Source organism: Gobio gobio, assembly GCF_949357685.1.
Source record: "Gobio gobio genome assembly, chromosome: 4".
NCBI classification, from domain to species: domain Eukaryota; kingdom Metazoa; phylum Chordata; class Actinopteri; order Cypriniformes; family Gobionidae; genus Gobio; species Gobio gobio.
In genome coordinates, this window is record NC_137100.1 from 49,136,762 (window position 1) to 49,164,131 (window position 27,370).

Sequence of the window (27,370 nt, forward strand, 5' to 3'; positions counted from 1 at the left end):
CCCATGTCTCTATGATGTTCTGAGGCAGAGATATAGGTCTTGGTATATGGTTGCTAGGGTACTCTGTTTGGTTGCTAAGGGGTCTTGGCAGCATCCAATGATGATAGTGCTTGTCTGTATGAATGAAATAAACCAACCCCCATGTCTCTATGATGTTCTGAAGCAGAGATATAGGTCTTGGTATATGGTTGCTAGGGTACTCTGTTTGGTTGCTAAGGGGGCTTGGCAGCATCCAATGATGATACTGCTTGTCTGTATGAATGATATAAACCAACCCTCATGTCTCTATGATGTTCTGAAGCAGAGATATAGGTCTTGGTAAACGGTTGCTAGGGTACTCTGTTTGGTTGCTAGGGGGGCTTGGCAGCATCCAATGATGGTACTGCTTGTCTGTATGAATGATATAAACCAACCCCCATGTCTCTATGATGTTCTGAGGCAGAGATATAGGTCTTGGTATATGGTTGCTAGGGTACTCTGTTTGGTTGCTAAGGGGGCTTGGCAGCATCCAATGATGATACTGCTTGTCTGTATGAATGATATAAACCAACCCCCATGTCTCTATGATGTTCTGAAGCAGAGATATAGGTCTTGGTATATGGTTGCTAGGGTACTCTGTTTGGTTGCTAAGGGGGCTTGGCAGCATCCAATGATGATACTGCTTGTCTGTATGAATGATATAAACCAACCCCCATGCCTCTATGATGTTCTGAAGCAGAGATATAGGTCTTGGTATACGGTTGCTAGGGTACTCTGTTTGGTTGCTAGGGGGGCTTGGCAGCATCCAATGATGATACTGCTTGTCTGTATGAATGATATAAACCAACCCCCATGCCTCTATGATGTTCTGAGGCAGAGATATAGGTCTTGCTAAACGGTTGCTAGGGTACTCTGTTTGTTTGCTATGGAGTGGCTTGGCAGCTGCCAATGATCATACTCCAAAGGCTGCTTGTCAATATTAATGATATAAAACAACCCCCATGTCTCTATGTTGTTCTGATGCAGAGATATAGGTCTTGCTAAACGGTTGCTAGGCTGCTTGATAATGGTTGCTAGGGCGTGGCTAGGAAGAGTTGAAGGTGATTTGTGATTGGCTGTTGATGCCACGAGTCAAACAAACCCACCCTCATGTTTCTATGACACTTCTATCCAAAGATATCCCTTTGATCTCTTTCAATGGAAGTCTATGGGATCAGTTGCTAGGGAGCTCTAAATGGTTGCTAGGGCGTGGCTTCATAGGTTCACAATGATCCTGAGATAGTGATTGGCTGTCTGAGTAAATTGAGCCCACCCCCTTGTCTCTGAGACACTGTGAGCCAGAGCTATGGTCAATACAAAATCCCTATGCAATTTCCCATAGTAAGAGAAACGCATGAGTTTTATGGGACGTCCCTCCCCATTATAAGTCAATGGGGCAAATTTGAGGAGCTCTAGCGCCCCAGGGGTACAACTCACACCCCTTTGCGATGTGTCATCTTAAAGGGCCTGTCAGCCTCTTCAAATGAGGTGACACACGAGTTTCTACGAAATCCTCGCTCAGAGTTATGACTCGTTAAAATTTTTTGCAATGTTAAGTCTATGGGATTTTTTTCGCTACTTTTTCGCCCCTGGGGCGAACACCGCACCCCCGACCCCTTAGAAAAGATATAGCACACCATTCCCGATTAAGCCGCACGTTTTGACACCTCATTCATGGGTCTGTGACAAAAACTGTGGGAGGAGTAGCGCGCCGAAATGTTGTCCGGAAAAATAATAATAATAAACCGATCTGGGGTGAGATATTAAATATTTATGGCTTGCTACGCAAGCACCAATAATAATATTAAGTGTTTTAATAACAATATTGATGCCTTGCTTGGCAAGCACCACTAATAAGTATGTTTGAGAGTGATGGTGATGCCTTGCTTCGCAAGGCATCACTAAAAAGCGTTCTGGGGCTAGATAGTAATAGTGATGCCTTGCTACGCAAGCACCACTAAAAAGACAATCTTCTATTTCTGTTCTTTTTTCCCCCTCATTTAGCCTATTTGTTTGTAAATAGAAACAGTGTGATTCAAAAACTATGTTCCAGTCAAGTGCAAAGCATTATTAAAAAAAATGTCCAGAATGTAGCTATGGTAACAGTTCCATGATGTGCACGTAGCCTATGTGTGTGTGTGTGTGTGTGTGTGTGTGTGTGTGTGTGGGTGTGTTTGTGGCTAGTGTGTGTGGACGCGTAATAAGTGTGTTTTGGGTTTCTCGAGGCTGTATTTTATTCCTGTCCGGCCACAGCATCAAACTGCATCTTCTACCTTCGAAACACTAACAGAACTGGGCCAGTTCCACTTGGACCATGTTTTAATGTCTTAACCGCGGAGCGGAGGTCCGGTTCGGTTCCGTTCGGCGGCGGCTCTGGGCGGGTTTTATGCAGCTGGACTCTCGCTGAGGGAGGTGAGGGAGGAAATGGCGGCCAATCTTCATAAATATCCGAGATTTTGGCAAAAAAATAAAATAAATAAAATACATTTTCGAGTTCGTGGGGAGATTGATTTCCTAGAGTAGATGATTTCATATTTCAGACAGTTTCAGCCATCAGCTTGAATATAGAGAATTATTGAGACATTATAATGTACTACTTGTGAATAAACGTAAAGTTGTAATTTGGTTTTGCAGTTTCACATTGTTTTGGTGGGTTTGGGGCGGTTTTAATGTCTTTTAGAGGAGCTGGAGGCCTGTTAGCATGTTAGCATGCTAGCCCGTGTTTACGGAAATCAAAACTGAACATTAAAACACAATTAATAAAATCTCGCGCATTACACGAATACATCAAGTACACATTTTATATGTGTTTAATATATGTATTTGTATAATGTTTTATGGTTAGATTTTTCGTTCAGTAATGTTGACAGCAAATGTCTGAAATGTATTATTAAAGTCCCATATATAAACACCGTCCCTTCACACAAACGCACGCGTAAGTAACCTCATTCAGTAACTGAATCACGAGTCGTTATTATTGTTTTAAGGCAGATATTTTAAGAAAGGGTTTTCATTCTGCAGTTTTTAAATAGAGTGTCTTTCTTCTGCAGTGTGGGGACACTTATAAACTCCAGAAGAGACAGATGATGTTGAAAAAATGATAGCAGCTCAGGACCTTCAAGCAGACTTCTACCAGTAAGTACTAGACATACAATTACTCACTCCTTCTTCAGCAGCCAGAAAGTGTCTTTATCTCAAAATCTAGTAAGCTGCAGATAATATTGATCTAGACAGCATTTTTGGAAAGTGACTATTTGCAGTGACACTTTATTTTACAGTGTCCATGTACTTGCAATAGTACTAACAGTAAATTATGTTTAATTACATGCAACTAATCCTCAACCAAACCCTAAACCTACCATAAACCTATAATAGCTATATGTAGTTAATTACTATTACTCAGTATTTAAATATATAACACTGTAACAATGACACCATAAAATAAAGTGTAACCCTATTTACTTATGTACTTGTGTTACTTCTAAAAAAAAAATATATATCCATGTTTGTTGGGAAACTCATTAAACTACAACTTGGGGGTTTGCACATGGATGCACGCCTGGTACATCTGAGCTCTGTATTTAAGTAAATGAAAGCACCTGTTTAACACACACCCCAATGACTTTTATCCACACTTACACACTGCTGTAATCACTGGTGTGTTTTGTTTAGGGAAGCACATTCTCTGCTCTCGGACACCGACCTTGAAGATCTTGAGGTTCGGAATGGCAAACCTGGAAAAGGGAAGGTACGTATCAGGCAATGAGCTTTCAGACATGCAATTGGTTCTTTTTCATTAGCAAGCAGCTTTCAGATGCACTGTAAAACAGATATGAGTAGGGCTGCATGATTAATTGGAATAAATCCGAAATCACAATGTGGCTTAATGCTATTTAATTAAATGAAAATATGTTTCATGTTTCAGAGTGAAGTGTGGCACTGTTTTCATTTATATACATGCAGCTCATGACCCAGTGTTTTCAGTATCTCTGAGTGGCTTGGTTCACAGTAAATGCTGCTCCAAACAAACTCTGTCTCTGCTTGTAGCTTATAACATGCATTTAGGATTGCAACATCTTCCATATCTTGTAACGAGAAGCGTGTATATAAACAAGCGGTTGTCAGCAAAAGAGAAGCTTTGAGGGCTTATTTTGGTGGTTTTCTGCCAAAATAAGAGCTCAAGAAATTAAGACTACCATAAATGTTAGTATTATAATTAGAAATTAGATTTTCTTCCCATTGAAATATTACAATACAGTAACATTTCTCATTGTTTAATATTTTTTATTTAGTAATAATAATGTGTAATTACAAATTTAGATCTGAGATTGAATAGGTACTAGTTTGTTTGATGGAATTTCCCTTGCTTTTTTCCCATTTGTGTCTAGAAGGGGAAGAAGACACTTGGGGAGAAGTTGAAGGGGTCAGAGGTGAGAGGTCGGGTAAATGGCCACCATCAGGAGAATGACATGGAGAATCTCAGTTTGTTCGAGATTGTCAAATTGGGCAAGAGTGCCACACAGGTACCAACATGCACACAACATCTTCAGACACACGCTGATCTCTCGCACTGTATTCATTCATAGACTCTGTTTCAAAGTGCTCGGATGTATCATCGCATGAATCAGTGGTGTGTGTGCTTAGTTATTATATCCAGGCCTAACTGCAGCGTTTGCTTTTTGTGTAGGCTGTGTGTGTATGAAAGAAGGTTTAACTGAGGTAGTTTGAGCGAGTGTGTGTGTGTTCTCTCTCTCTGCAGTCAGTGATTGATGATTGGATTGAGTCCTATAAGACAGAAAGAGACTCTGCCCTGCTGGAACTCATCAACTTCTTCATCCACTGCTCTGGTTGTAAAGGTGTGTGTTTGTAGTTTGTATGCTCTCTCTAATTGTAGATAAGTTTACAAACTCCAAGTGTGTGTTTTGTGTTATTGAATGCGTGTGCTTGTTGTAGGCGCTGTGAGCTCTGAGATGTTCCGGCACATGCAGAATTCTGAGATCATCAGGAAAATGACGGAAGAGTTTGATGAGGTTTGTTAATGTGTGAGTTTATACCACAGACAATAGGAAGAATATATGATATGTAAAACCGTGTGTGTGCTGGGATGGAGGAGATCAGCTAACTTCAAGTGAATATGTGTAAAAAGGTTGTGTGTGTATGTGTGTTCAGGATAGTGGAGATTACCCACTGGCGATGTCAGGTCCTGTGTGGAAGAAGTTTAAATTAAGCTTATGTGAGTTCATCGCTGTCCTGGTCCGACAGTGCCAGTACAGCATCATCTATGATGAGTACATGATGGACACGATCATCTCTCTCCTCACCGGCCTGTCCGACTCACAGGTCAGAGCGTTCAGACACACCAGCACGCTGGCAGGTGAGCTGGTGAAAAATGCACATGTTTTTAATAGCCCCTTTTATGTTGTTTTAAATTGTTTAACATGTATTGTAAATCTGTTTGTTTGTTGAGTCCGTTTTTTGTGATTCTGTGTATCTTTTGTATTGTTGCCCCAGGGCTCCCTTGTAAATGAGATTTGAATATCTCAATGGGACTTCACCTGGTAAAATAAAGGGAATAAATAAAAAAATTAATAATTCACAACATAATAGACTTCTTTTAAAAATCTTAACAACCTCAAATCTTGATCTTCCCCCTGCCCCCGCTGGACTGTGTTCATATTATATTTTTTGGGTCCGAACCGGGGTGCGTTTGCGTCATCAAACCAGCAGCTGTTTACCCGGTTGCTTAGTAACGACAGTGAGCGTGAAGGCAGCGAAATGCATAGCGTTGCTCACCTTTATATTTTTGAACCGTTGGTTTTGTTTCCAAAGCTTCAGTACGTAATGGCACTTGCGTCTATATGCCGCGAATGTACTGCAAATGCTCTAAAGAACGCTGAAGACGAGCAAAAGTGAGATTTACAGCTCTCTGCTTGCAGTACGTCAGTCACGCTCATCAGGAAAATGAGTGAAACACTCACAAACACACATTTTTGTCAAATCATACGTCATTAATGGCGGTTCACTTCTGCGATTTAGTGCGATTGCATTCACATCAGCAGCGAACCATGCCGGAGTTCACATGAACCGTACCCCAGACCACCCTTTTTAAGCAGACTCGGTGCGGTTTGCAGGTGCTCACCCGAGTTTGGAATACCGCGTTCCGACTTCAATCGAACCCGGGTGCGCACCAAAACTGCTAGTCTGAAAGCACCCTTAAACAGTATTGTATATTGTTATTATGACTGTATTTTGGCTACTGAACATTTTTGCCCGAAACAGCTGTTTTTGGTTTCGGGCCGAAATCTGACTGAAATAGACTGAACGTCTGTGAAAGTGCATTAGCACTTCTCAGATGGAATTTGTTTCTCTCTGTTCAGCAGCTATATTGTGTACACAACGTGGATAAGATACAACAGTTAAACATGTCAGCTGTGTGGACACTACTTCTGAATTAACAATCTTATTTTCACGATTTTAATTGGTAAAGAATAAGATATGATTTTTTAAAATAAAATCCTTTTAAAGTCCTCATGAAATCAAAATCGATCTTATTTACTTTGTTAGCACACATTACAGGTCTTAGGGTGAACAATGAATCCGTGCAAGTTAATACACAGAAAAAAAATCTAAATTTGAAAAGTAACTTCCGGTCTGGAATGACGCTCCCTTTCCAATGACGGCAGTTTGACGGCTTGGGTTTGAATATCCTTAACCACCCCTCCAACTGTAAGTCTGCTATGAGCGAGAGATGGAGAGGAGGAGCGCTGAAGTAAAACCCTGCCCTCTATTCAATATTCCATTTCATTTGGAAATACGTCACAGCACTGAAATAAAATCAGTTGCAACTTCCGGTTCACTGGGACTTTAATCTCGGCTGTTTTCTGCTATGCATGAACAAAACTTCTAAACATTAAATATTTATAGTGTGCCTGCCATCCAATAAACGCAACAAGCTTTGTTACTTTTAATATGAAGCAAAGTATCAACTCTGTCAATTTTATTACAAAATTCAAACAATAAATGGCGTTTTAGAGCTCTTTAATATGGCGTGACAGGTCGCTGTAGCCTCCTCAGTTCAAGCGGCAGCGCGGATCAAGCACACATGAAACGATCACCTCATCTCTTCTTTACTACTAGATTTGTGCATGAAATAAAAATGGGTGAACACCAGAAGGTATGTTGAAAAATACATTACAACGTACCCGAGATTAATCCTGTCTCATGTAATTGCTCAATCAGTGTTTCAACCGTGGAAATAGGTCAACAAAACAGAAGTCTCTTAACTTTACATTTACCTCAGTAAATGTTAGTTAACTAGAAAAAAATAATTAGAGAAGAGCATTTTGCTAAATATATGCACTGTATTTCATATTCATTATATTTCTACTTAACCTGTTAGTGATGTCTTCATTACTTAATGAATGTTTGAAAACATCTGTCATGAAAACAAGTCATTACAGTGTATTGTCATTTAAATGTTTATATTTCACCAACAAACTGGAGTAGAAACAATTCTGTTATTAAAACGTTGAGATAAAAACAGCCTTATGTGCAAGTTAAATGTTTGTTCAACTAATTTTTAGCTATTTGAGTGTTGATTATTAAATAAGTTTGATTAATTAATTGATTAATAATTTATTAATTGAATTTATTATTTATTTGCGGTTTCAGTCCAAATTCTCCAAAATGTTAATTTTGGTGCATCCCTACTTTTAATACATTTGCTAAGTTGCTAAGTCTTGGTTACTATATCCTACAATGCAATGCATTTAGCTTCACCTTCAAAAAAAACTCCCTAGATAGTAACTACATGCTAAATTTGACATGCAGTGTAGAGAGGTCATGTGACAAGAATGCAGTAGACTGTTGTCTGAAATGTTTATCATTGTATAATGCATAACGTTTTACTTTTTTTAAAACAGGCAATGTATGTTGTGTACTGCAATATGCTAATATTCCATCCTAAGCATGAACATACTGTCATGTCATGAATTATGTGATGCAGTATTCAGTCAGTGTGTTCTTATTTATAAAGGTATGAATTGTACACCCTAACCCTAAAGTTTTTCACTGTATTTCAGCCATGAAACTGATGACCGCTTTGGTGAATGTTGCTCTGAATTTGAGCATCAATTTGGACAACACACAACGACAATACGAGACAGAACGCAACAAAAGCGTAGGGAAACGAGCCAATGAGCGTCTAGAGTTCCTGCTGCAGAAACGCAAAGAGGTGATACGCACACATACCCACCCACCCACATATGTTCTAATGTTATGTAATATGTCCTGTTATTTATGTTCTAATGAGACAATAAACCTGATCCAAACATGGATTCTGTCATTTTTAGCTCCAGGAAAACCAGGATGAGATTGAGAACATGATGAATGCCATTTTTAAAGGAGTATTCATTCACAGATACAGGTAAGGAAATGTCTCAAAATGAACTAAAGAACTGACTGATTCAAGGAATTCATATTTTAAAATAACCACACAGTCTATGAAAAGAGCTGACTTTTGTATGTTTGTGCAGGGATGTGATTGCTGAGATCAGGGTCGTCTGCATTGAGGAGATTGGGATGTGGATGAAGATGTACAGTGATGCTTTTCTTAATGACAGTTACCTGAAGTACGTGGGCTGGACCATGTATGATAAGGTATCAAGCACATGCACACAGATTGATTGCTTATGTTTATTATTGTGAAGCAGCTTTGAAAAAATTTGTATTGTATAAAGCACTAAATAAAAAAAGGTGACTTCGCTCGACTTGACACGCCATCTCTTTGTCTTTTTGTGTGTTTGTATGTTATTTTTCTTTCTCCAGCAAGGTGAGGTCCGTGTGAAATGTCTTACAGCTCTTCAGGGTTTGTATTATACAAGAGAACTCAACGCCAGACTGGAGCTCTTTACAAGCCGCTTTAAGGTGAGTGTTCCACCAGGATAATTGATATGGCAACACCAACTCTCACTTTATGATTCTGAAGGCTTTGAAAAATGTATTTTCTTGCTGACAGTTCTCTCCTCCTCTTTCTCTGTAGGATCGGATAGTGTCCATGACTCTGGATAAGGAATATGATGTTGCTGTTCAGGCCATTAAGCTACTGACGCTAGTTCTGCAGTGAGTTCAGCATTGATCATTCACAGTCATAATCATTTTTTAAGATGTGTCCATTTCATCTGCGGGTGTGTCTGTTTGTGCACACAGAAGTAGTGATGAGGTCTTGACTGCTGAAGACTGTGAGAGCGTCTATCACTTAGTTTACTCCGCCCACCGACCGGTTGCTGTGGCTGCAGGGGAGTTTCTCTACAAAAAGTGAGTGCCACATTTTTTTATTCCACTGCTCCACTGTCTGTGCTTTATTAAATACCAGTGTAATTAAACACATTTGCCACGTTAAACCCAAAGTATATTTTGTGCACATTTTGTGAACGCAACAATTTTGTGTGTTTTGTTCCCAGGTTGTTCAGTCATCATGGTCCAGAGGATGAGGGGCGGCCCAGGAGAGGCAGACAGTGTTTGAATGCTAACCTCATCAGAACAACTGTCTTGTTCTTTCTGGAAAGTGAGGTGTGCTTGATGTGCTCGGCCTGTATTGTCACTTCTTAAAGGCAAAATACATAAGATTTTTGGATTCAAATATCCAAAAACCACTAGAACAATGTTATACATTTTGTTGACTTGTGTACTTACATTATCCCAAATGTTTCAAAAAATGTTTAAATCCAGAGAAATCAGCTATTTTAACCAGTGTAATGACCCGTGTCATTGTGCCTCCTGTCAATGACCTAATATCCATCATATCCATTAAAGTAAATTTAATTGTAAAATAAACATAAACAACAAAACGAAAGGAGCGGCCGACCACGGCATATAAGCAAAATAAAAGCTCCGGTGCGCCTACATGAGACTTGAGTCACGACTTGCCAGGTGTCTCTCATTTCTCATTAGCATTCGCTCCACCGGCCTCGTACCAATCCCACAGCTCTCTGCCCCACCCTCCTTCATGCCACAGTAAAGTTTATAAAACTTTAGTTCATCCATGAACATGATTTCCTGCCAGATTGCTTTCTATCAGCTGTGGAGGTGAAAACAACAACTCCCATGATTCCACACTCATTCACGGGCATCAAGCTACACCTTTGTTATTGTTTTGAATAAGTGACCTCTAGCGGCGAAACTTACATACTTTAATGTCTCATTATATAAATAACTGGACTGAACAGGTCTTAGTATTTCAATTAAGTATTTTCCTTCTCTGAGATGCCTGGAAATTGTGTGAGATCAGACTAAAGGCCTGTACACACCGGGACGAATATCGCGCGCGCTTATCGCCAGCGTTTTTCGTGCCGTTTTTCGGCGCGTCTTGAGTGTTCACACCCAAGCGATTTTCACTGGCGCTGCGCCGAGTGAACGTGCACATTCAGTCGATGCGCTCCCGGTACACAAGATGGTGCTGCGGCACTTTAAGCCTCTGACACTCGCTTGTCACACAGAAGGAGAAGAGAGACAGTATTTACGTGCTTGCCAAAACCATAGACATATTATGTATATGGACAAAACCATTCACACACTTTTTGCTAACTGGCAAGCAGCATTAGCAGTTCATCTTCTTCTTTGTCTACTTACTACTTCTTCGTCGTATCAATGTGTGCTCGGCAAGACTGTTTTGTGCTCGAGCGCCACCAAGTCGTGTTTTACTGTCACTTCAGCAGCTCCAGGTACGTGAACAAAAGCGCCGATCTCATTGGTCGGACAGTGTTTTACGCGCCGCGTCAAAATAAAAAAACGAACCCGAGGCGTTTTTTTAAAAATGACGCTTTTACGCCTGGCGTTTTGCGCGTCGGTGTGAACACTCACATTGGCGCCCATTGTTTAGTCCCGAGGCGTTAAACGTCGGCGATAAACGCGTGCGAAAATCGTCCCGGTGTGAACAGGCCTTAACAAAGGTAGTACGATTTGGTTTTTTTAAATAACCCTCTAATTACACAACAAACACATTAAAGTGTAGTAACCAAACAATCCACGAGAGATTCGTTTATTTGTTGATTTTTTTTTATTTTACGAATGTTTGTGTGTTTTAGCTCCATGAGCACGGTGCCTATCTGGTGGACAGCTTGTGGGACTGTGCGTCAGAGCTGCTGAAGGACTGGGAGAGTATGATCAGCCTGTTGCTGGATGAACCGTTCCCTGGAGAGGAAGGTACAAATGCACACATTTGTTTTTTTTACTTTGTAATTTTTTGTGCCTGGACCAAAATTTGGCTAAAAATCTTTCTAACCTACACCACTTAAACACAGTGATGTGTGTTTTTCAGCTCTCACTGATGCTCAGGAAACTGCTCTGATTGAGATCATGCTCTGTGCTGTCAGACAGACTTGTGAGTGTCACCCACCCATTGGACGAGGCTCTGGAAGAAGGGTAAGACGCACACAAAAACAACATTTCGATTTTGCTATATTAGTCCCCATTTACATTGCATGGTTCAAGTGACCCAATTCCAATTTTACCCTCTCATGTAGCACAGATCAGATTCAGGCCTCACTCATGTGTGGTAATAAATCCGATATGATTCAGATACGTGCATTTGTGTCTGCCATGTAAGCGGTCAAATCGGATATTCTTCAGTAAATGCGAGTCGTACATCATTGAAATAGGGACGGAGGCGAATGACGTCAACTCAGGTGGACCCGAACATCGATAATTTTGCCCAGGCTGCAACAAGGGCGCTCCTCTTTTTTCTCCACCTTACGAGAGCAATGTTTTGCTGACCTTTAAAGATTGAGACCTTTAAAGAAAACATTGATTAATAATTTTGTCTGCATCCATTGCATATCGCCCCATTTTACTTCCTTTTCCTTTCTTCTAATCTAATCATATCATACTATAAGATGCTACTTTTGCTTCACCTCAAATTCAATTAATGATTTGGCTGATTTATGAGCCTGTTCAAATAGAGAGGATCACTTCTTATGTTCTCACAGGTTCATTATTTTATGTTTCACTATATTTTTGTAGACATTTTCAAAACATTAGACCTCCCAAGTGTAGTCAAATCTGTGTACACTCAAAAGTATTTTCAAACCATCATACTTATGTTAACACACTTAAAGGAATAGATAAAATAATTATCTAAAGACTCTTTAAAAATGCTGTCATTATTTACTCATTCTCATTCTCTTTTTATTTTGGGACAGGTTCTGACAGCTAAAGAAAAGAAAACCCAGCTGGATGATCGAACAAAGATCACAGAAACATTTGCTGTGGCTTTGCCTCTGTTATTGGCTAAAGTAAGTGATTCTCTGCCTTGCCAGACTGTGTGTAATGCATCAAAAGAATAGCAAACAAATGGAAATGATTGTGACAAAATGCTACTTTAATTGTGGTTATTAATTGATCCTCAACATTTTTTGCTACTCAACATTTTTTGGAGTTTTCAAAAGAAATGTCATTGCAAAATTTATTGGCTTTTTGGGCATAAAACAATGGTCTATAACTCGCAATTTGCGCACAAATATTCCAACCAAATGGTTCAGGCCACCTGAATCAGGAGGCAAACCCATTGATTTCTGAACAGACTCTTTCTCTCCCTCTTCCTCTCAGTATTCAGTGGACCCAGAGAAGGTCACTAATCTTCTACAGTTTCCTCAGTATTTTGATTTGGAGATCTATACAACAGGTCGGCTGGAGAAGGTGATTATGCTCCTCTAAAAAAAATAACAAAAAACCTTCATATTGTTCCAAAACAATATTGTGCTTATAAAAATATGGCTTTCTTTAACATGAAGAAACATGGATAGACATTTAATAACATGTTAAGAAATGATTAGTGATTGTTATTGTTTTGTTATAGTAGTACTGTAAGTAATAATTACGCTGATGTCCTGCAGCATCTGGACGCTCTGCTGCGTCAGGTCCGCGATGTGGTGGAGAAGCACACAGACACAGACGTATTAGAGGCATGTTCAGTGACATTCCATGCATTGTGCAATGAGGAATTCACCATCTATAACCGCGTAGATATCGTCCGCAGCCAGATGATCGATGAACAGATTGACAAGTTCCACCGCTTGCTGGAGGACGTCCTGCAGGAGGTTTGTTTGTGGTTGTTTTTCGTGTGTTGTATTTCAATAACAGTTCTGTGTAATTTCACCAGTTTGATTTTGAATGGTTTTGTTTCTTTAAGGGGGAGGAGCCTGATGAAGATGACGCCTATCAAGTTTTATCAACACTCAAAAGAATCACAGCCTTCCACAAGTAAGAAAACACATACTCAAAACTGAGAAATAATTGAGCTAAAACTGAGAAATAGTCGAGCTAACTTGGTAAAATATTAAAGGTTCTAAAACACTGCTTCATTTGATAAGCAAATTATTATTTCTTTATTTATCTTTGCGGAATAAGATCGGGACATGTTTCTGTGAGACTAGAGGAGTGTCTTCATCATAACCGTGTGTCTGTGTGTCTGTCTCCCTGCAGTGCCCATGACCTTACTAAATGGGACCTTTTCACCAGCAATTACAAACTTTTGAACTCTGGCCTGCAAAATGGGGATATGCCTGAGCAGGTACTGACTACTGACCCAGGGGTTAACTAATTTTAGCGGCTATTCTGCAGCTAAATTATGTCCCGAGTCAACTACATGCTGCCTCAATAACAAAACACGGAGTACATGGAACTTTCTGTTTTCACTCCCTAGATGCATTAAGATTACATTTGCCTACATAAATTGGTATTTAAGGAATATTAGTCAAGCAACAATGTTGTGAAGAAAAAGAGAGAAATATTCAATAATCTTGGCTTGATAACTGAACATTAACACAAAGTTAGGCATATAAAATAATTTAATAACGGTCCTGCTTCTGCTAAAATCTGAAAGCACTATTTTTTCACTCTATGGAAGTTAGTGGCCTATTTGGATACCCATATTCTTCAAAATATCTTTTCTATTATATTTTCATTTTTTGGTGAACTATCCCTTTAATGCATCGTATCAAAAAAACATTTGAGAAATTATTAATTATTATATAATCATAAAGATGTTTTTTTATATATATTTTTTTTTTATTATTATTAACTTTTTAATTTTTTTTTTTACAAACTTAACTGTAGCTCTTAATCTATTTTTTTATTGATAATTATTATAAGTGATAATTTTATTGATGGTTTTTTGCTACAGATAATGCCTTTAATTAAAAAAAATATAGATTTTCAAAACATTTGATTCTATTTTTTTTCCTTAAAGGGATAGTTCACCTAAACATTCTGTTGTCATTTACTCACCCTCAAGTTGTTTTAAATCTTTATGAATTTCTTTCATTTGTTGAACACAAAGGAAGATATTTTGAAGAATGTTGATAATCAAACTGTTGTGGGGCACCATTGACTTCCATAGTAGAAAATAATACTATGGTCAATGGTGCCCCACAACTGTTTGATTACCGACATTCTTCAAAATATCTCCTTTTATGTTCCACATAACAGAAATTCTTACAGGTTTGGAACAACTTGAGGGTGAGTAAATGATGACAGAATTTAAATTGTTGGGTGAACTATCCCTTTAAATCATCCTACAGGCCCCACTAGACTTCTCTACCGGCCATGTTTATTATGTGGCCTGTGTGTTTGACTCTGCTCTAAACTCTTGAATCTCACTTTAGGCACTTTCGTGTTTGTTTTGTTTTGTCTTTATAGATCGTGGCTCATGCACTCCAGTGCAGTCACTATGTCATACTCTGGCACTTGGCTAAAGTCTCAGAGGGCAGTGCCAATAAGGTACAACACACACACATATATGCCCAGTCCTGTGTGAGACTGTCATTTAGAGTGTTTAGAGTCACACTCTTGTCCAATTTCAGGATGAAATGGTGCTGTTGCGGAGGCAGGTGAGAGCTTTCTGCCTGATGTGTCAGAGGTACCTGAACAGCATCAGCACTGCTGTCAAAGAACAGGTGAGTCTGACCTGCCACAGACCATGCGTCCTTTCATCCATAGGGGATTCTGGGAAAATAAACTGTGTGTCTGTATGTTGCAGGCCTTCACCATTCTCTGCGATGCACTCCTGATCTTCAGTTATCAGATTGTGGCGTCGGGACGGGAAGTTTTAGAGCCCCTGGTGTTCAGTCCAGATGCATCTTTACAGAGCGAACTACTAAACTTTATCCTTGATCACGTGTTTGTTGATCAGGACGAGGACAGCAGCACAGGTGAACAACAAACAAATACAAAGTGGACAGAAGACCATTCTGATTTGTAATGCATTGTTCCAATTTCTGCACAACTAACATCTAAAAAAACTGATTTTATTTTTATTTGTTTTTTATTTATAAGACTGACATAGGAATATGGCTCATGTTTAAGTTTGGTGTCAGACTACTGTTGTTGTGGCATACCTTGTTTAAAATAAATTAATCTTTTTTTCCATGGCTTTATGAGCTTTTTGGATCTTTTAAGTTTTAGTTACCTGAACTTTCAGTGGAGGGGCAGAAACATCTGTTTTCATTCAATCTTAAATTGTGTTTTGATGATTAACCAATTACATGATTTTCATTCCATTTAAGAATACTGTTGAGGAAACAGTTATTTTTTGGATTTTTAGAAAAACATTTAACATACACAAGCAGTCAAAAGTTGGTAATTGTATTCAATTTGTTTTCACTATCCAATCCAATTCATCCATATCTGGGGTGTGTCTTGCAGACGATGAGGCCGGTAAGATTGAGGCGCTCCACAGACGCAGGAATTTACTGGCCGCCTTCTGCAAATTGATCATCTACAGCGTGGTGGACATGAAGACAGGAGCAGATGTCTTCAAACAGTACATGAGGGTGAGGGCCTGTATTGGGATAGGATAGTATATAGTACACAGGACGGGGGGTGAGGGGGGCTGTGGTATTGTATGTGTTATATATGCGGGAAACATATATACGTGGTATATATGTGGTATATATGCGGGAAAGATCCGTGAGTCAAAGATACGTGAGTCAAAACCCGAAGCACAACTTTCCTCAACCTAAAGTCGGAGCGCTGCCCATGAGGCTATCGGATCCGTCTTAGTCCTTTGTGTTACTTGAAGCTTACAGTAACTCTCTGTCTCTGTCTGTGTGTAGTACTATAATGATTATGGTGACATCATTAAGGAGACCATGAGTAAAGCGCGTCAGATCGACAAGATTCAGTGTGCCAAGACTCTGATCCTCAGCCTGCAGCAGGTGAGATAGAACTTCCCTTCTTACACAGACCAGCTCTGCCAGCAACGCTGAATAACAGAAGGGTGATGTGTGTGTTTCAGCTGTTCAATGAGATGCTGAGTGATCTAGGCTGTAACTTTGATCGTTCCACATCTGCATTCTGTGGGATTAAAGAACTGGCCAGACGCTTCTCGCTTACATTTGGACTCGATCAGATCAAAACCAGAGAGGCCATTGCAATGCTCCACAAGTAAGAACTCAAACATGCCTACTTTTTTCTCCTGTCTGTGTAAAACTTTTATATATTTTATTTATTTCTAGGATTCTTATTTGCTATAACTTCTTATCATTGCACTAAAAGCAGCTCTTGATTGCATGAAGGTACTGAAACAAATTAATAATAAAAGTGAGTGGTTGACTAAAACTGGTTTTTCAAGGGCAGATACCATCTGATATACATAATATTAATGACATTTATGACAACAAATGAGACTGAAACTTGCTAAAATAAAATGAAATGTAGTCAAACTTATGACTCTTAAGTAAGAAGAAATGGGCTTGTTTTAAGAGAGGTTCATAAATCCCCTGACTGTCATGCTACTCTGTCACCAGCATCAGCATGTGGAAAAGGGGCATCAGCATCCCCATGTCTTAGTGACACAGTCTTAAGTGTGTGTGTGTGTGTGTGTATGTGTTTTTTGTCTTTTAGGGATGGAATAGAATTTGCATTTAAAGAACCCAGTCCACAGGGAGAAGGCGGCCCTCCTCTCAACCTTCCGTTCCTTGACATCCTCAGTGAGTTTTCCTCCAAACTACTGAGGCAGGACAAGAAGACTGTGTAAGACACTCACACTGAGAATCCCTTGCTTTCTCAGATCCCTCAGAGACCCAAGCATTGATATTCATGACTCAAAAATGTCTTTAGGAAACCATTAGTTATACAAATATTTTGTTTAGGCACAATTTACAATTTACAAAAATATACAACATACAGCTTACAATTGTATTTGAAAAATATTAATTTGAGCTAGTAATTTTAAATGTTTGACCATTTAAATACTGTAGATGTAATTTAATTTAACAATGTAATATATACAGTGAGGAAAATAAGTATTTGAACACCCTGCTATTTTGCAAGTTTTTAAATCATGGAGGGGTCTGAAATTGTCATCGTAGGTGCATGTCCACTGTCAGAGACATAATCTAAAAAAAAAAATCCAGAACCTTGATATGCTTCTTACAGAGCCACTCCTTGGTTATCCTGGCTGTGTGCTTCGGGTCATTGTCAGGTTGGAAGACCCAGCCTCGACCCATCTTCAATGCTCTAACTGAGGGAAGGAGGTTGTTCCCCAAAATCTTGCAATACATGGCCCCGGTCATCCTCTCCTTAATACAGTGCAGTCACCCTGTCCCATGTGCAGAAAAACACCCCCAAAGCATGATGCTTCACAGTAGGGATGGTGTTCTTGGGATGGTACTCATCATTCTTCTTCCTCCAAACATGTTTAGTGGAATTATGACTAAAAAGTTCTATTTTGGTCTCATCTGACCACATGACTTTCTCCCATGACTCCTCTGGATCATCCAAATGGTCATTGGCAAACTTAAGACGGGCCTGGACATGTGCTGGTTTAAGCCGGGGAACCTTCTGTGCCATGCATGATTTCAAACCATGACGTCTTAGTGTATTACCAACAGTAACCTTGGAAACGGTGGTCCCAGCTCTTTTCAGGTCATTGACCAGCTCCTCCCGTGTAGTTCTGGGCTGATTTCTCACCTTTCTTAGGATCATTGAGACCCCACGAGGTGAGATCTTGCATGGAGCCCCAGTCCAAGGGAGATTGACAGTCATGTTTAGCTTCTTCCATTTTCTAATGATTGCTCCAACAGTGGACCTTTTTTCACCAAGCTGCTTGGCAATTTCCCCGTAGCCCTTTCCAGCCTTGTGGATGTGTACAATTTTGTCTCTAGTGTCTTTGGACAGCTCTTTGGTCTTGGCCATGTTAGTAGTTGGATTCTTACTGATTGTATGGGGTGGACAGGTGTCTTTATGCAGCTAACGACCTCAAACAGGTGCATCTAATTTAGGATAATAAATGGAGTGGAGGTGGACATTTTAAAGGCAGACTAACAGGTCTTTGAGGGTCAGAATTCTAGCTGATAGACAGGTGTTCAAATACTTATTTGCAGCTGTATCATACAAATAAATAGTTAAAAAATCATACATTGTAATTTCTGGATTTTTTTTTTTAGATTATGTCTCTCACAGTGGACATGCACCTACGATGACAATTTCAGACCCCTCCATGATTTCTAAGTGGGAGGACTTGCAAAATAGCAGGGTGTTCACATACTTATTTTCCTCACTGTATATTAGATTTCAGATACTTACTTTCTAAACTGATACATTTGTTCCAAAAGTGTCAAGAATTGTGTCAGCCAAATGTATCTAAAGTATCAGACATCTAATATATAAACATAAATTTTGTGTGACTTCAGCAAGCTGTGGCAGATAATATTAGATTTTAAAACTGTTGTGATAAATTCCAATGGTCAGCTACTGTTATCTGTAGTTTTTACCCATATTTAGTTAATATACAAATGTTACAATTCTGCTGCGCTAGGTCTCTGAAGGTTAACAGTGTACTGTCTTTCAAATGAGTTTCTCTACTGAAGTATATGTATGTTCTTTGTTTGACCTCTGACATCTCTCATCAGGCACCTGTATCTAGAGCGGTTTATGACCTTTCAAATGGCCCTGCAGAGGGACGATTGTTGGTTGCCGCTCATCTCCTACCGGAACTCTCTGCAAGCAGGCGCTGATGATGATACACTGTCTGTCATCAGCGGCATGAGCAGCAGGAGCTCTGCCCGCAGTCGCAGGAGCAAACCACCTGCTGCCAACAAGAGAAAACTGCCTGAGGGTGCGAGTGTGTTGAAAAGTAATTATATGATTACTTATAATCTCTACAGGAGTAAAACTAACTTTCCCTTTCATTATCTTCTCTATCTGTCCATCTCTCAGAGGAGAGTAGCTGTAGCAGCAGTGATGTGAGCGCGTGGGTCAACCGAGTGCAGAGTGGCCCACACACTCCTGTAATGATGTCATCACCCCACATTGTCTCCACTGTCCTGCGGGACCCAAAGAAGCTTCGCCCAGAGCAGGGGTACATGGGAGTTTACAGTATGAGCAACGAAACGCAACACACACCCCTGCAGCAGCCGCACCAACACATGGACTACAAGTAAACATAAACACACACACATTTATACACATACTCCCTCTATTAGTAAAGAGTTGACTGAGAACTGTTGTTTTCAGTTCTCAGGTCGCGTGGATGATGGCCCAAAAACAGCAGCAGGACAGAGCAAGCCTTCAGTACGGCAAGATGAGAGGCCACATTCAGCACACCATGTGAGTGCACATCTGTATACACATACACTACTGTTCAAAAGTTAGGGCTCGGTATGTTTTTTTCCCCCAAGAAATGAATACTTTTATTCAGTAAGGATAAATTAAATTGATCAAAAGTGACAAAAGACATTTATTATTTTACAAAAGATTTCTATTTCAAATAAAGGCGGCTATTTTGAATTTTCTGTTTATCAAAGAATCAATAAAAGCAATTTACAAAAATATTAAGCTGCACAACTTCAACATTGATACAAGAAATGTTTCTTGAGCACCAAATCAGCATATTAGAATGATTTCTGAAGGATGACATAACACTGAGGACTGGAGTAATGACTGCTGAAAATTCAGCGTTGCATCACAGGAATAAACTACATTTTAAACAATATTGAAGTAGAAAAAAGTCATTTTAAATTGTAATAATATTTCAAAATATTACTGTTTTACAGCATTTTTATCATATGAATGTAGCCTTGTTGAGCATAAGAGACTTCTTTTCAAAAAACATTTAAAAAAATTTACCAACCCCAAACTTTTGAACTGTTGCAACCCCAACCCTCTACAATGCGAGTAAATCACTCGCATATGCGACTAAATATTCACTCTGGGCGACTAAATAATATCTATTATTAGAGGCTAAGAATAAGTTTAGCATAGATATATTTTCATTCGCTGAACACTGACTGAGAACTTGAGAGTTTCGCTCTCGTTAAGTGATCTGTCTATTTCAGTTCAGCTCAATGGATGCGCAGCGTACCAGTATTTGACATACCGTAAACCCTAGTGTAAAGGCGCACAACACACCATAGATTTGCTGAGAGTGGGGTTTTCACACACACGAAAAGAGAGATAAGAGCATGAGATTCTTAAGGCCTGTGCACACCAGGACGATTATCGTGCGCGCTTATCGCCAGCGTTTTTCTAGACGTTTTTCGGCGTGTCATTTTCACTGGCGATGTGCCGAGTGAACATGCAAATTCAGTAGATGGCGCTCCCGGTATACAAGGTGGTGCTGCGGCACTTTACGCTTCTGACACTCGCTTGTCACAGAAGAAGAAGAGAGAACGTATTTACGCACTTGCCAAAACCATTCACACTCTTTTTGCTAACCGGCAAGCAGCATTAAAAGCTCATCTTCTTCTTTGTCTACTTACTTCCTGTTCGTCATATCAATGTGTGCTCTGCAAGACCGTTTTGTGCTTGAGCGCCACCAAGTCATGTTTTACTGTAACTTCAGCAGCTCCAGGCACGTGAACAAAAGTGCCGATCTCATAGGTCGGCCAGTTTTTAACGCGCCGCGTCAAAACAAAAAAAACGAACCCAAGGCGTTTTTTTTAAAAACGGCGCTTTTACGCCTGCAGTTTTGCCAGTCGGTGTGCACACTCACATTGGTGCCCTTTGTCACGGGACGTTAAACGTGAGCGGTAAACACGCGCGAAAATCGTCCCGGTGTGAATAGGCCTTTACATACCATGCAAAATCAACGTGCTACATGTAAACAATATTCTTTGTTGTATTTTCCTGTCAAAATACCGGAGTTAATTTAGAATTATTCAGCTTTTAAGAACCAGCAGAAAATACGCCGGTTTTTCCGGTAGTGGGCGGAACTAATGCGCAAACGGCAATCTCATTGGCTGATGCTCATCTTTTACCGTCCCTGTTTAGATTTCAGCAAGTCAGTTCGAGAGAATGCTGACAACCTGATTTAATATTCATGAACCCATCCAGTATTATTATCTAATTACTTTCATTATTATTTTTTTACAGAAACACTGAATGACCAACAATTTCTTAAGCACCACCACCAGTCCTAAGTTCAGTTAAATTACAAATATGCATTCATACATGGTTACCTAGTTTTAGTTCTAATTACTAAAGTTCTAATCATTAAATAGTGCTTGATTATCATAATATCATAATATTGCCTTATGCTTGGTCAAATTGCTGGAATTATATATATATATATATATATATATATATATATATATATATATATATATATATATATATATATATATATATATATATATATATATATATATATATATAGTATAATATAATATATATTATAAAATATATTAGTCTGGCGACTAAATTCAAAAATATATATTAGCCAATGGCGATTCTATTGCCAAGGTTTGCGTAGAGGGTTGGGTAGTGATATTAACTTTTTTATTATTTACTTGTTTGCCAGTCGCCGTGGCAGCGGACTGATGGAGGATGACGAGGAGCCAATTGTGGAGGATGTGATGATGTCATCAGAAGAACGACTGGACGACCTTAATGAGGGCATGGACTTTGATACCATGGACATTGATCTGGTAGGAATCAGAGTTCAGGGAAGCATACCATTAATCAGTGTGATCCCTTTCTTACCAAAAAGATTAACTGTCACCCAATCAGGTGCAAAGTCACAATGAGTGTTGCTCAGAGTCCATTTAATCCAATATCCTTTGACTGCAGGGTCAACACACTCATAGAGAGAAAACACATTTTGTGTCATTGCTTTTAATTGTATCTTTTTTTGTTCCTCTGAAGCCTCCATCCAAAAATCGCAGGGAGAGGTCAGAGCTGAAACCAGACTACTTTGACCCTGCCTCCATTATGGATGACTCGGTGAGCATTAATTAATCCATCTGTGTATTGATTCATTTATTGCTGTATTGTTACGAATATAAGATGACCCCCCCTACCCCCCGCATTTTTCAAGATGTACCTTTTGGAAAAAGGCTTTTTGAAGACCAAATCTTGTATTTTATAAAGGACATTTTTATAAAGAAAATGCTTTCATTTTAAAATAATTTTCATATTGCATATTTTTAGTATTTAAATGATTGTATTAAAAGTAGGGAAAATACTGGTCAAATGTACCAACAATCACATTTAAAAATCACCACCCTTTGCCATACCATAAAATAACCTGTTGCCCATCTGGATTAACAGTTAGGACATTCATCTCTTAGTGAAAGGTGCAGTGTGTAGTATTTATGAGGATCTATCAACTGAAATGCAATATAATATACTTATGTTTTCAGTGGTGTATAAAGATCTTACATAATGAACCGTTATGTTTTTATTACCTTTGAATGAGCCATTTCTATCTACAGGTGCTGGTCATATAATTAGAATATCATCAAAAAGGTGATTTATTTAACTAATTCTATTCAAAAAGTGAAACTTGTATATTATATTAATTCATTACACACAGACTGATATATTTCAAATGTTTATTTCTTTTAATTTTGATGATTATTACTGACAACTAAGGAAAATCCCAAATTCAGTATCTCAGAAAATTAGAATATTGTGAAAAGGTTCAATATTGAAGACACCTGGTGCCACACTCTAATCAGCTAATTAACTCAAAACACCTGCAAAGGCCTTTAAATGGTCTCTCAGTCTAGTTCTGTAGGCTACACAATCATGGGGAAGACTGCTGACTTGACAGTTGTCCAAAAGACGACCATTGACACCTTGCACAAGGAAGGCAAGACACAAAAGGTCATTGCAAAAGAGGCTGGCTGTTCATAGAGCTCTGTGTCCAAGCACATTAATAGAGAGGCAAAGGGAAGGAAAAGATGTGGTAGAAAAAAGTGTACAAGCAATAGGGATAACCGCACCCTGGAGAGGATTGTGAAACAAAACTCATTCAAAAATGTGGGGGAGATTCACAAAGAGTGGACTGCAGCTGGAGTCAGTGCTTCAAGAACCACTACGCACAGACGTATGCAAAACATGCGTTTCAGCTGTCGCATTCCTTGTGTCAAGCCACTCTTGAACAACAGAAAGCGTCAAAAGCGTCTTGCCTGGGCTAAAGAAAAAAAGGACTGGACTGCTGCTGAGTGGTCCAAAGTTATGTTCTCTGATGAAAGTAAATTTTGCATTTCCTTTGGAAATCAGGGTCCCACAGTCTGGAGGAAGAGAGGGGAGGCACACAATCCATGTTGCTTGAGGTCCAGTGTAAAGTTTCCACAGTCAGTGATGGTTTGGGGTGCCATGTCATCTGCTGGTGTTGGTCCACTGTGTTTTCCGAGGTCCAAGGTCATCGCAGCCTTTTCCAGGAAATTTTAGAGCACTTCATGCTTCCTGCTGCTGACCAACTTTATGGAGATGCAGATTTCATTTTCCAACAGGACTTGGCACCTGCACACAGTGCCAATGCAACCAGTACCTGGTTTAAGGACCATGGTATCCCTGTTCTTAATTGGCAAACTCGCCTGACCTTAACCCCTTATTATGAAGAGGACCTTATTATGAAGAGGAAGATGCAATATGCCAGACCCAACAATGCAGAAGAGCTGAAGGCCACTATCAGAGCAACCTGGGCTCTCATAACACCTGAGCAGTGCCACAGACTGATCGACTCCATGCCACGCCGCATTGCTGCAGTAATTCAGGCAAAAGGAGCCCCAACTAAGTATTGAGTGCTGTACATGCTCATACTTTTCATGTTCATACTTTTCCGTTGGCCAAGATTTCTAAAAATCCTTTCTTTGAATTGATCTTAAGTAATATTCAAATTTTCTGAGATACTGAATTTGGGATTTTCTTTAGTTGTCAGTTATAATCATCAAAATGATTAAATAACATTTGAAAAAAAGAAATAACATTTGAAATATATCAGCCTGTGTGTAATGAATGAATATAATATACAAGTTTCACTTTTTGAATGGAATTAGTGAAATATATCAACTTTTTGATGATATTCTAATTATATGACCAGCACCTGTACATACACCGCGGGTCCTCTTACAGTGAAGTCACCATTTTGCGGCGGCATTTTTATACAGTAGCCCTAAACGGACAAACTGCTCTACAGAGCGCTAGTTACTCTCTGCCCCTCTCAGACGACGACATCTTTGTCCTGTGTCGGCCACCGTAGCTTCTCTATGTGCTTCGAAAGGGAGGGGTGGGCGGTTGCAATTCACAACCTCACCACTAGATGCCACTAAAATGTACACAGTTCACCTTTAAGACTTTTTCTTTTTGCTCTTGCGGTCTTCTAACATTACACTCTGACTCGCCGTATATCTTGGCACACTGGTTTTACGCGTATTTGGTGCCCCCTGTTGTTGCCGGTGTATTATTGATGTGAAAGTCTAGAGACTGAATATAAGACACACCTGTTTTTTCTAAGAAAAAAACATTGTCTTATATTGGGAACAATACGGTAATCCACTCATTAGTGGTGCTTGTTAGAAATCCCTCAGACTTTTGATTAATTGACCTTAAATTAAAGGAGGGACCAGAGTGTTATGCACTTTTTAAAAATCTTGTGCCAGTAAGCAACCACCCAGAACACCTTAACAACTAAGCAAATTTACATTCAACAACCCCACCAAATTAAAATAATCTGCTCGTTTGTTCTCTCTGTTTGTCCAATTGCTTTTTGTCATTATGAACAGACAGAGAGATGTTGTGGAAGAAGGCAGCATTACTAATGGCCTGTTCACACCAAGAATGATAACCATAAACTATGAAGTTTAAATCGTCATTGTAAAGGTGTGGTCTCATTAGCTACTTATTGTGGGCAAAAAAGGTCCATTGGCTTTTGTCAATAACATAGCAATGCATACAGATCACACAGAAGTGTGAAACCAACCACTTTCTGTCAGAATCTGTGTGACCGACTTGAACCCTGTTACCATCATTAGAACCAACTTGCAAATAGTTATCATTATAGTTCTTGGTTCTTGTTGTGAACAGCCTGATACTCTTTGCACCTGCAATACTGGGGTTATAAAGCGACTGTGTTTTTTGCCTTCCAGGTTCTTAATGTCTCCATGTTCTGAGACGGGTAAACGAGAGCAGTGGTGACATGTTTCTCCTCTTCTGATTTCACTCCATGGACTAAATGCACGTGTTGGTGCTGTGTATCGTTCCCTCCTGAAAACAAACCATAACTTTCCATCTGTACATATAACAGCCCACTGGGCGACAGACAAACATTTACAGCATGAGATCAGACTTATCTATTCATGCTTTTTTGTAATGGAGGTTTAAAAATAGCTGTTTTTGTAACTCCTGGAGGAGTTTTGATTTTTAGGTAATTTTTGTAAAGACAATCAGTTGTAAATGACTTTATAAAGGGTGATTGAAATCTAAAATGTATAACTCAACTTTCCTTAAAGGGTTTAGACTTGCAGTGTCTGTTTTTCCCTCAAGTACTTCTCTCTCTTGTTTTTGCTTTTTAACCATCACTCACAATGTTTTCGCTTCCCTGAAGTATGTTAAAACTCGTATTGTGATGATATTCCTCACTTGTATGTTGGTGGTTGGCTGATTGAGAGTTTTTTTGTTTTCATTGGTCCTCTAAAAGCTCAAAGCACTTGTGCTGATTGGCCCCTCCCTCAGATTTAAATTAATTTCTGAATATATATTTCAACTTTAAATTCTAAAGGTATTTCTGCATAAAGGGCATTACCCTGCTTTTCAAAGAAAAGCTCTTTCTGTAGAATATATCTAATTTCTTTTTAAAGATTAGAATGAGGTATTATAATATATTGTTATATATCTTAAATATATAATGTATATGTATTATTTTGTTTTACACAAAATGTGTAAAGTAATGTGAATCATTGCTGGTTTATATTTAAGTTAATGTTTTTATGTTTGGTATCCAACCTACAGTTTCATTCACGCTTCATCTGTCCTGAGAGAATCACTGATGTTTTATTCACTTTTATTTTGGAAAAGCTCCACTGTGAAAAATTCTATGATCTTTCCCCCTTGTGTAGTTCATTGAGGTATGGATTCAGGTTGTGTGTTGTTTCTGAGGTTGGGTAGTTGAAAATCATGAATGGCTTGTTAATCAGAGCGAATCATGACGATTGTTTTTTGTAAGAAATCTTGGTAAATGTAACCATGGTGATTGTATGCAGGGTAAATGCATTTCTGCAAGGAGCTTTTGTTCAGGATTGGAAAGGAAATGTCTTTTTATATGCATTTCACACATAGTTGTTCATTTGTCCCACTTTGATTTTAATTTCCAGTTCTGCAATGTCTCCTTATTTCCAAAAGTGTGTGAGTGTATGTATTTTAATGTATTGGACTGTACATAAAAAAAACCAAGATGTTTTATTCTATTTGCAAGATGTCAGTTGTTTCATTTCCTATGTTTATGCATTTATATTTGGATACAAAATAAAAACCTAATGATCTTTAGCACTGCTTTTTAAATCAGCAGCTCCCGGAGAGAAAATTGTATTCTGTTAAATGCTTTGTTGAAGAATACTGGAACTCAAAATGATTTTTATTTTTTGTCTTTGTTTTTGTGTCATAGATAAAATACAAACATTTGTCATACAAATCACTGTTGCTTCATTGATCTCTTCCTATGAACCATGAATGCAACTGTGACATTTTCTGGGTCATGAACAAGAAGGTCAGTGTTCAACAGTGGCCTAATCAAAGCCTCCATTCACAAAAAGAATCAATGACTGAACAAACACATCCGACCAGAACAAATGACAGAGATCGGTGGCAAACACCGCAGCATGACAAACCTCTACTGAACATAAAGGGTTAGTTGTTGTTTTTTATGCAATACAATTAATAAATAAAATTAAACACTCTTTTTATAGAAATTTAGAATAATGTTGTGCGCCCTGGATGTAAAAATTATGTCTCCAACTTTAGTTTAAAGCATGACTGGTCAGGTTTCAGAAAAAAACATGCAGATAATTTGTTCACACACTCAGCCCCTCAGCATGCATATTGTCTTTTTTGGACATTTCAAATGCACAAGTGT

General features: G+C 39.0%; 1 protein-coding gene across 2 annotated transcripts; it reads left to right on the forward strand.

Moving 5' to 3' along the window:
* The first annotated feature begins 2,154 nt into the window (after positions 1 to 2,154).
* stag2a (STAG2 cohesin complex component a) lies at positions 2,155 to 26,808 on the forward strand. 2 transcript variants are annotated; one of them, XM_079815614.1, is made up of 34 exons: positions 2,175 to 2,430; positions 3,069 to 3,153; positions 3,691 to 3,766; positions 4,407 to 4,541; positions 4,778 to 4,874; positions 4,972 to 5,048; positions 5,188 to 5,392; positions 8,100 to 8,251; positions 8,370 to 8,443; positions 8,553 to 8,676; positions 8,845 to 8,943; positions 9,059 to 9,138; positions 9,226 to 9,333; positions 9,480 to 9,588; positions 11,103 to 11,220; positions 11,336 to 11,439; positions 12,216 to 12,308; positions 12,622 to 12,711; positions 12,909 to 13,112; positions 13,205 to 13,275; positions 13,498 to 13,585; positions 14,713 to 14,793; positions 14,877 to 14,969; positions 15,053 to 15,224; positions 15,718 to 15,845; positions 16,128 to 16,229; positions 16,310 to 16,458; positions 16,918 to 17,046; positions 18,927 to 19,132; positions 19,234 to 19,453; positions 19,531 to 19,623; positions 21,815 to 21,941; positions 22,159 to 22,236; positions 25,389 to 26,808. In XM_079815614.1, the coding sequence occupies exons 2-34, from the start codon at positions 3,116 to 3,118 to the stop codon at positions 25,410 to 25,412; spliced, it is 3,744 nt and encodes a 1,247-aa protein (XP_079671740.1). In that variant the 5' UTR covers positions 2,175 to 2,430; positions 3,069 to 3,115; the 3' UTR covers positions 25,413 to 26,808. The 2 variants fall into 2 exon arrangements, with proteins under 2 accessions (XP_079671741.1, XP_079671740.1); XM_079815615.1 differs by having other exon boundaries at positions 2,155 to 3,153.
* Positions 26,809 to 27,370: the final 562 nt, after the last annotated feature.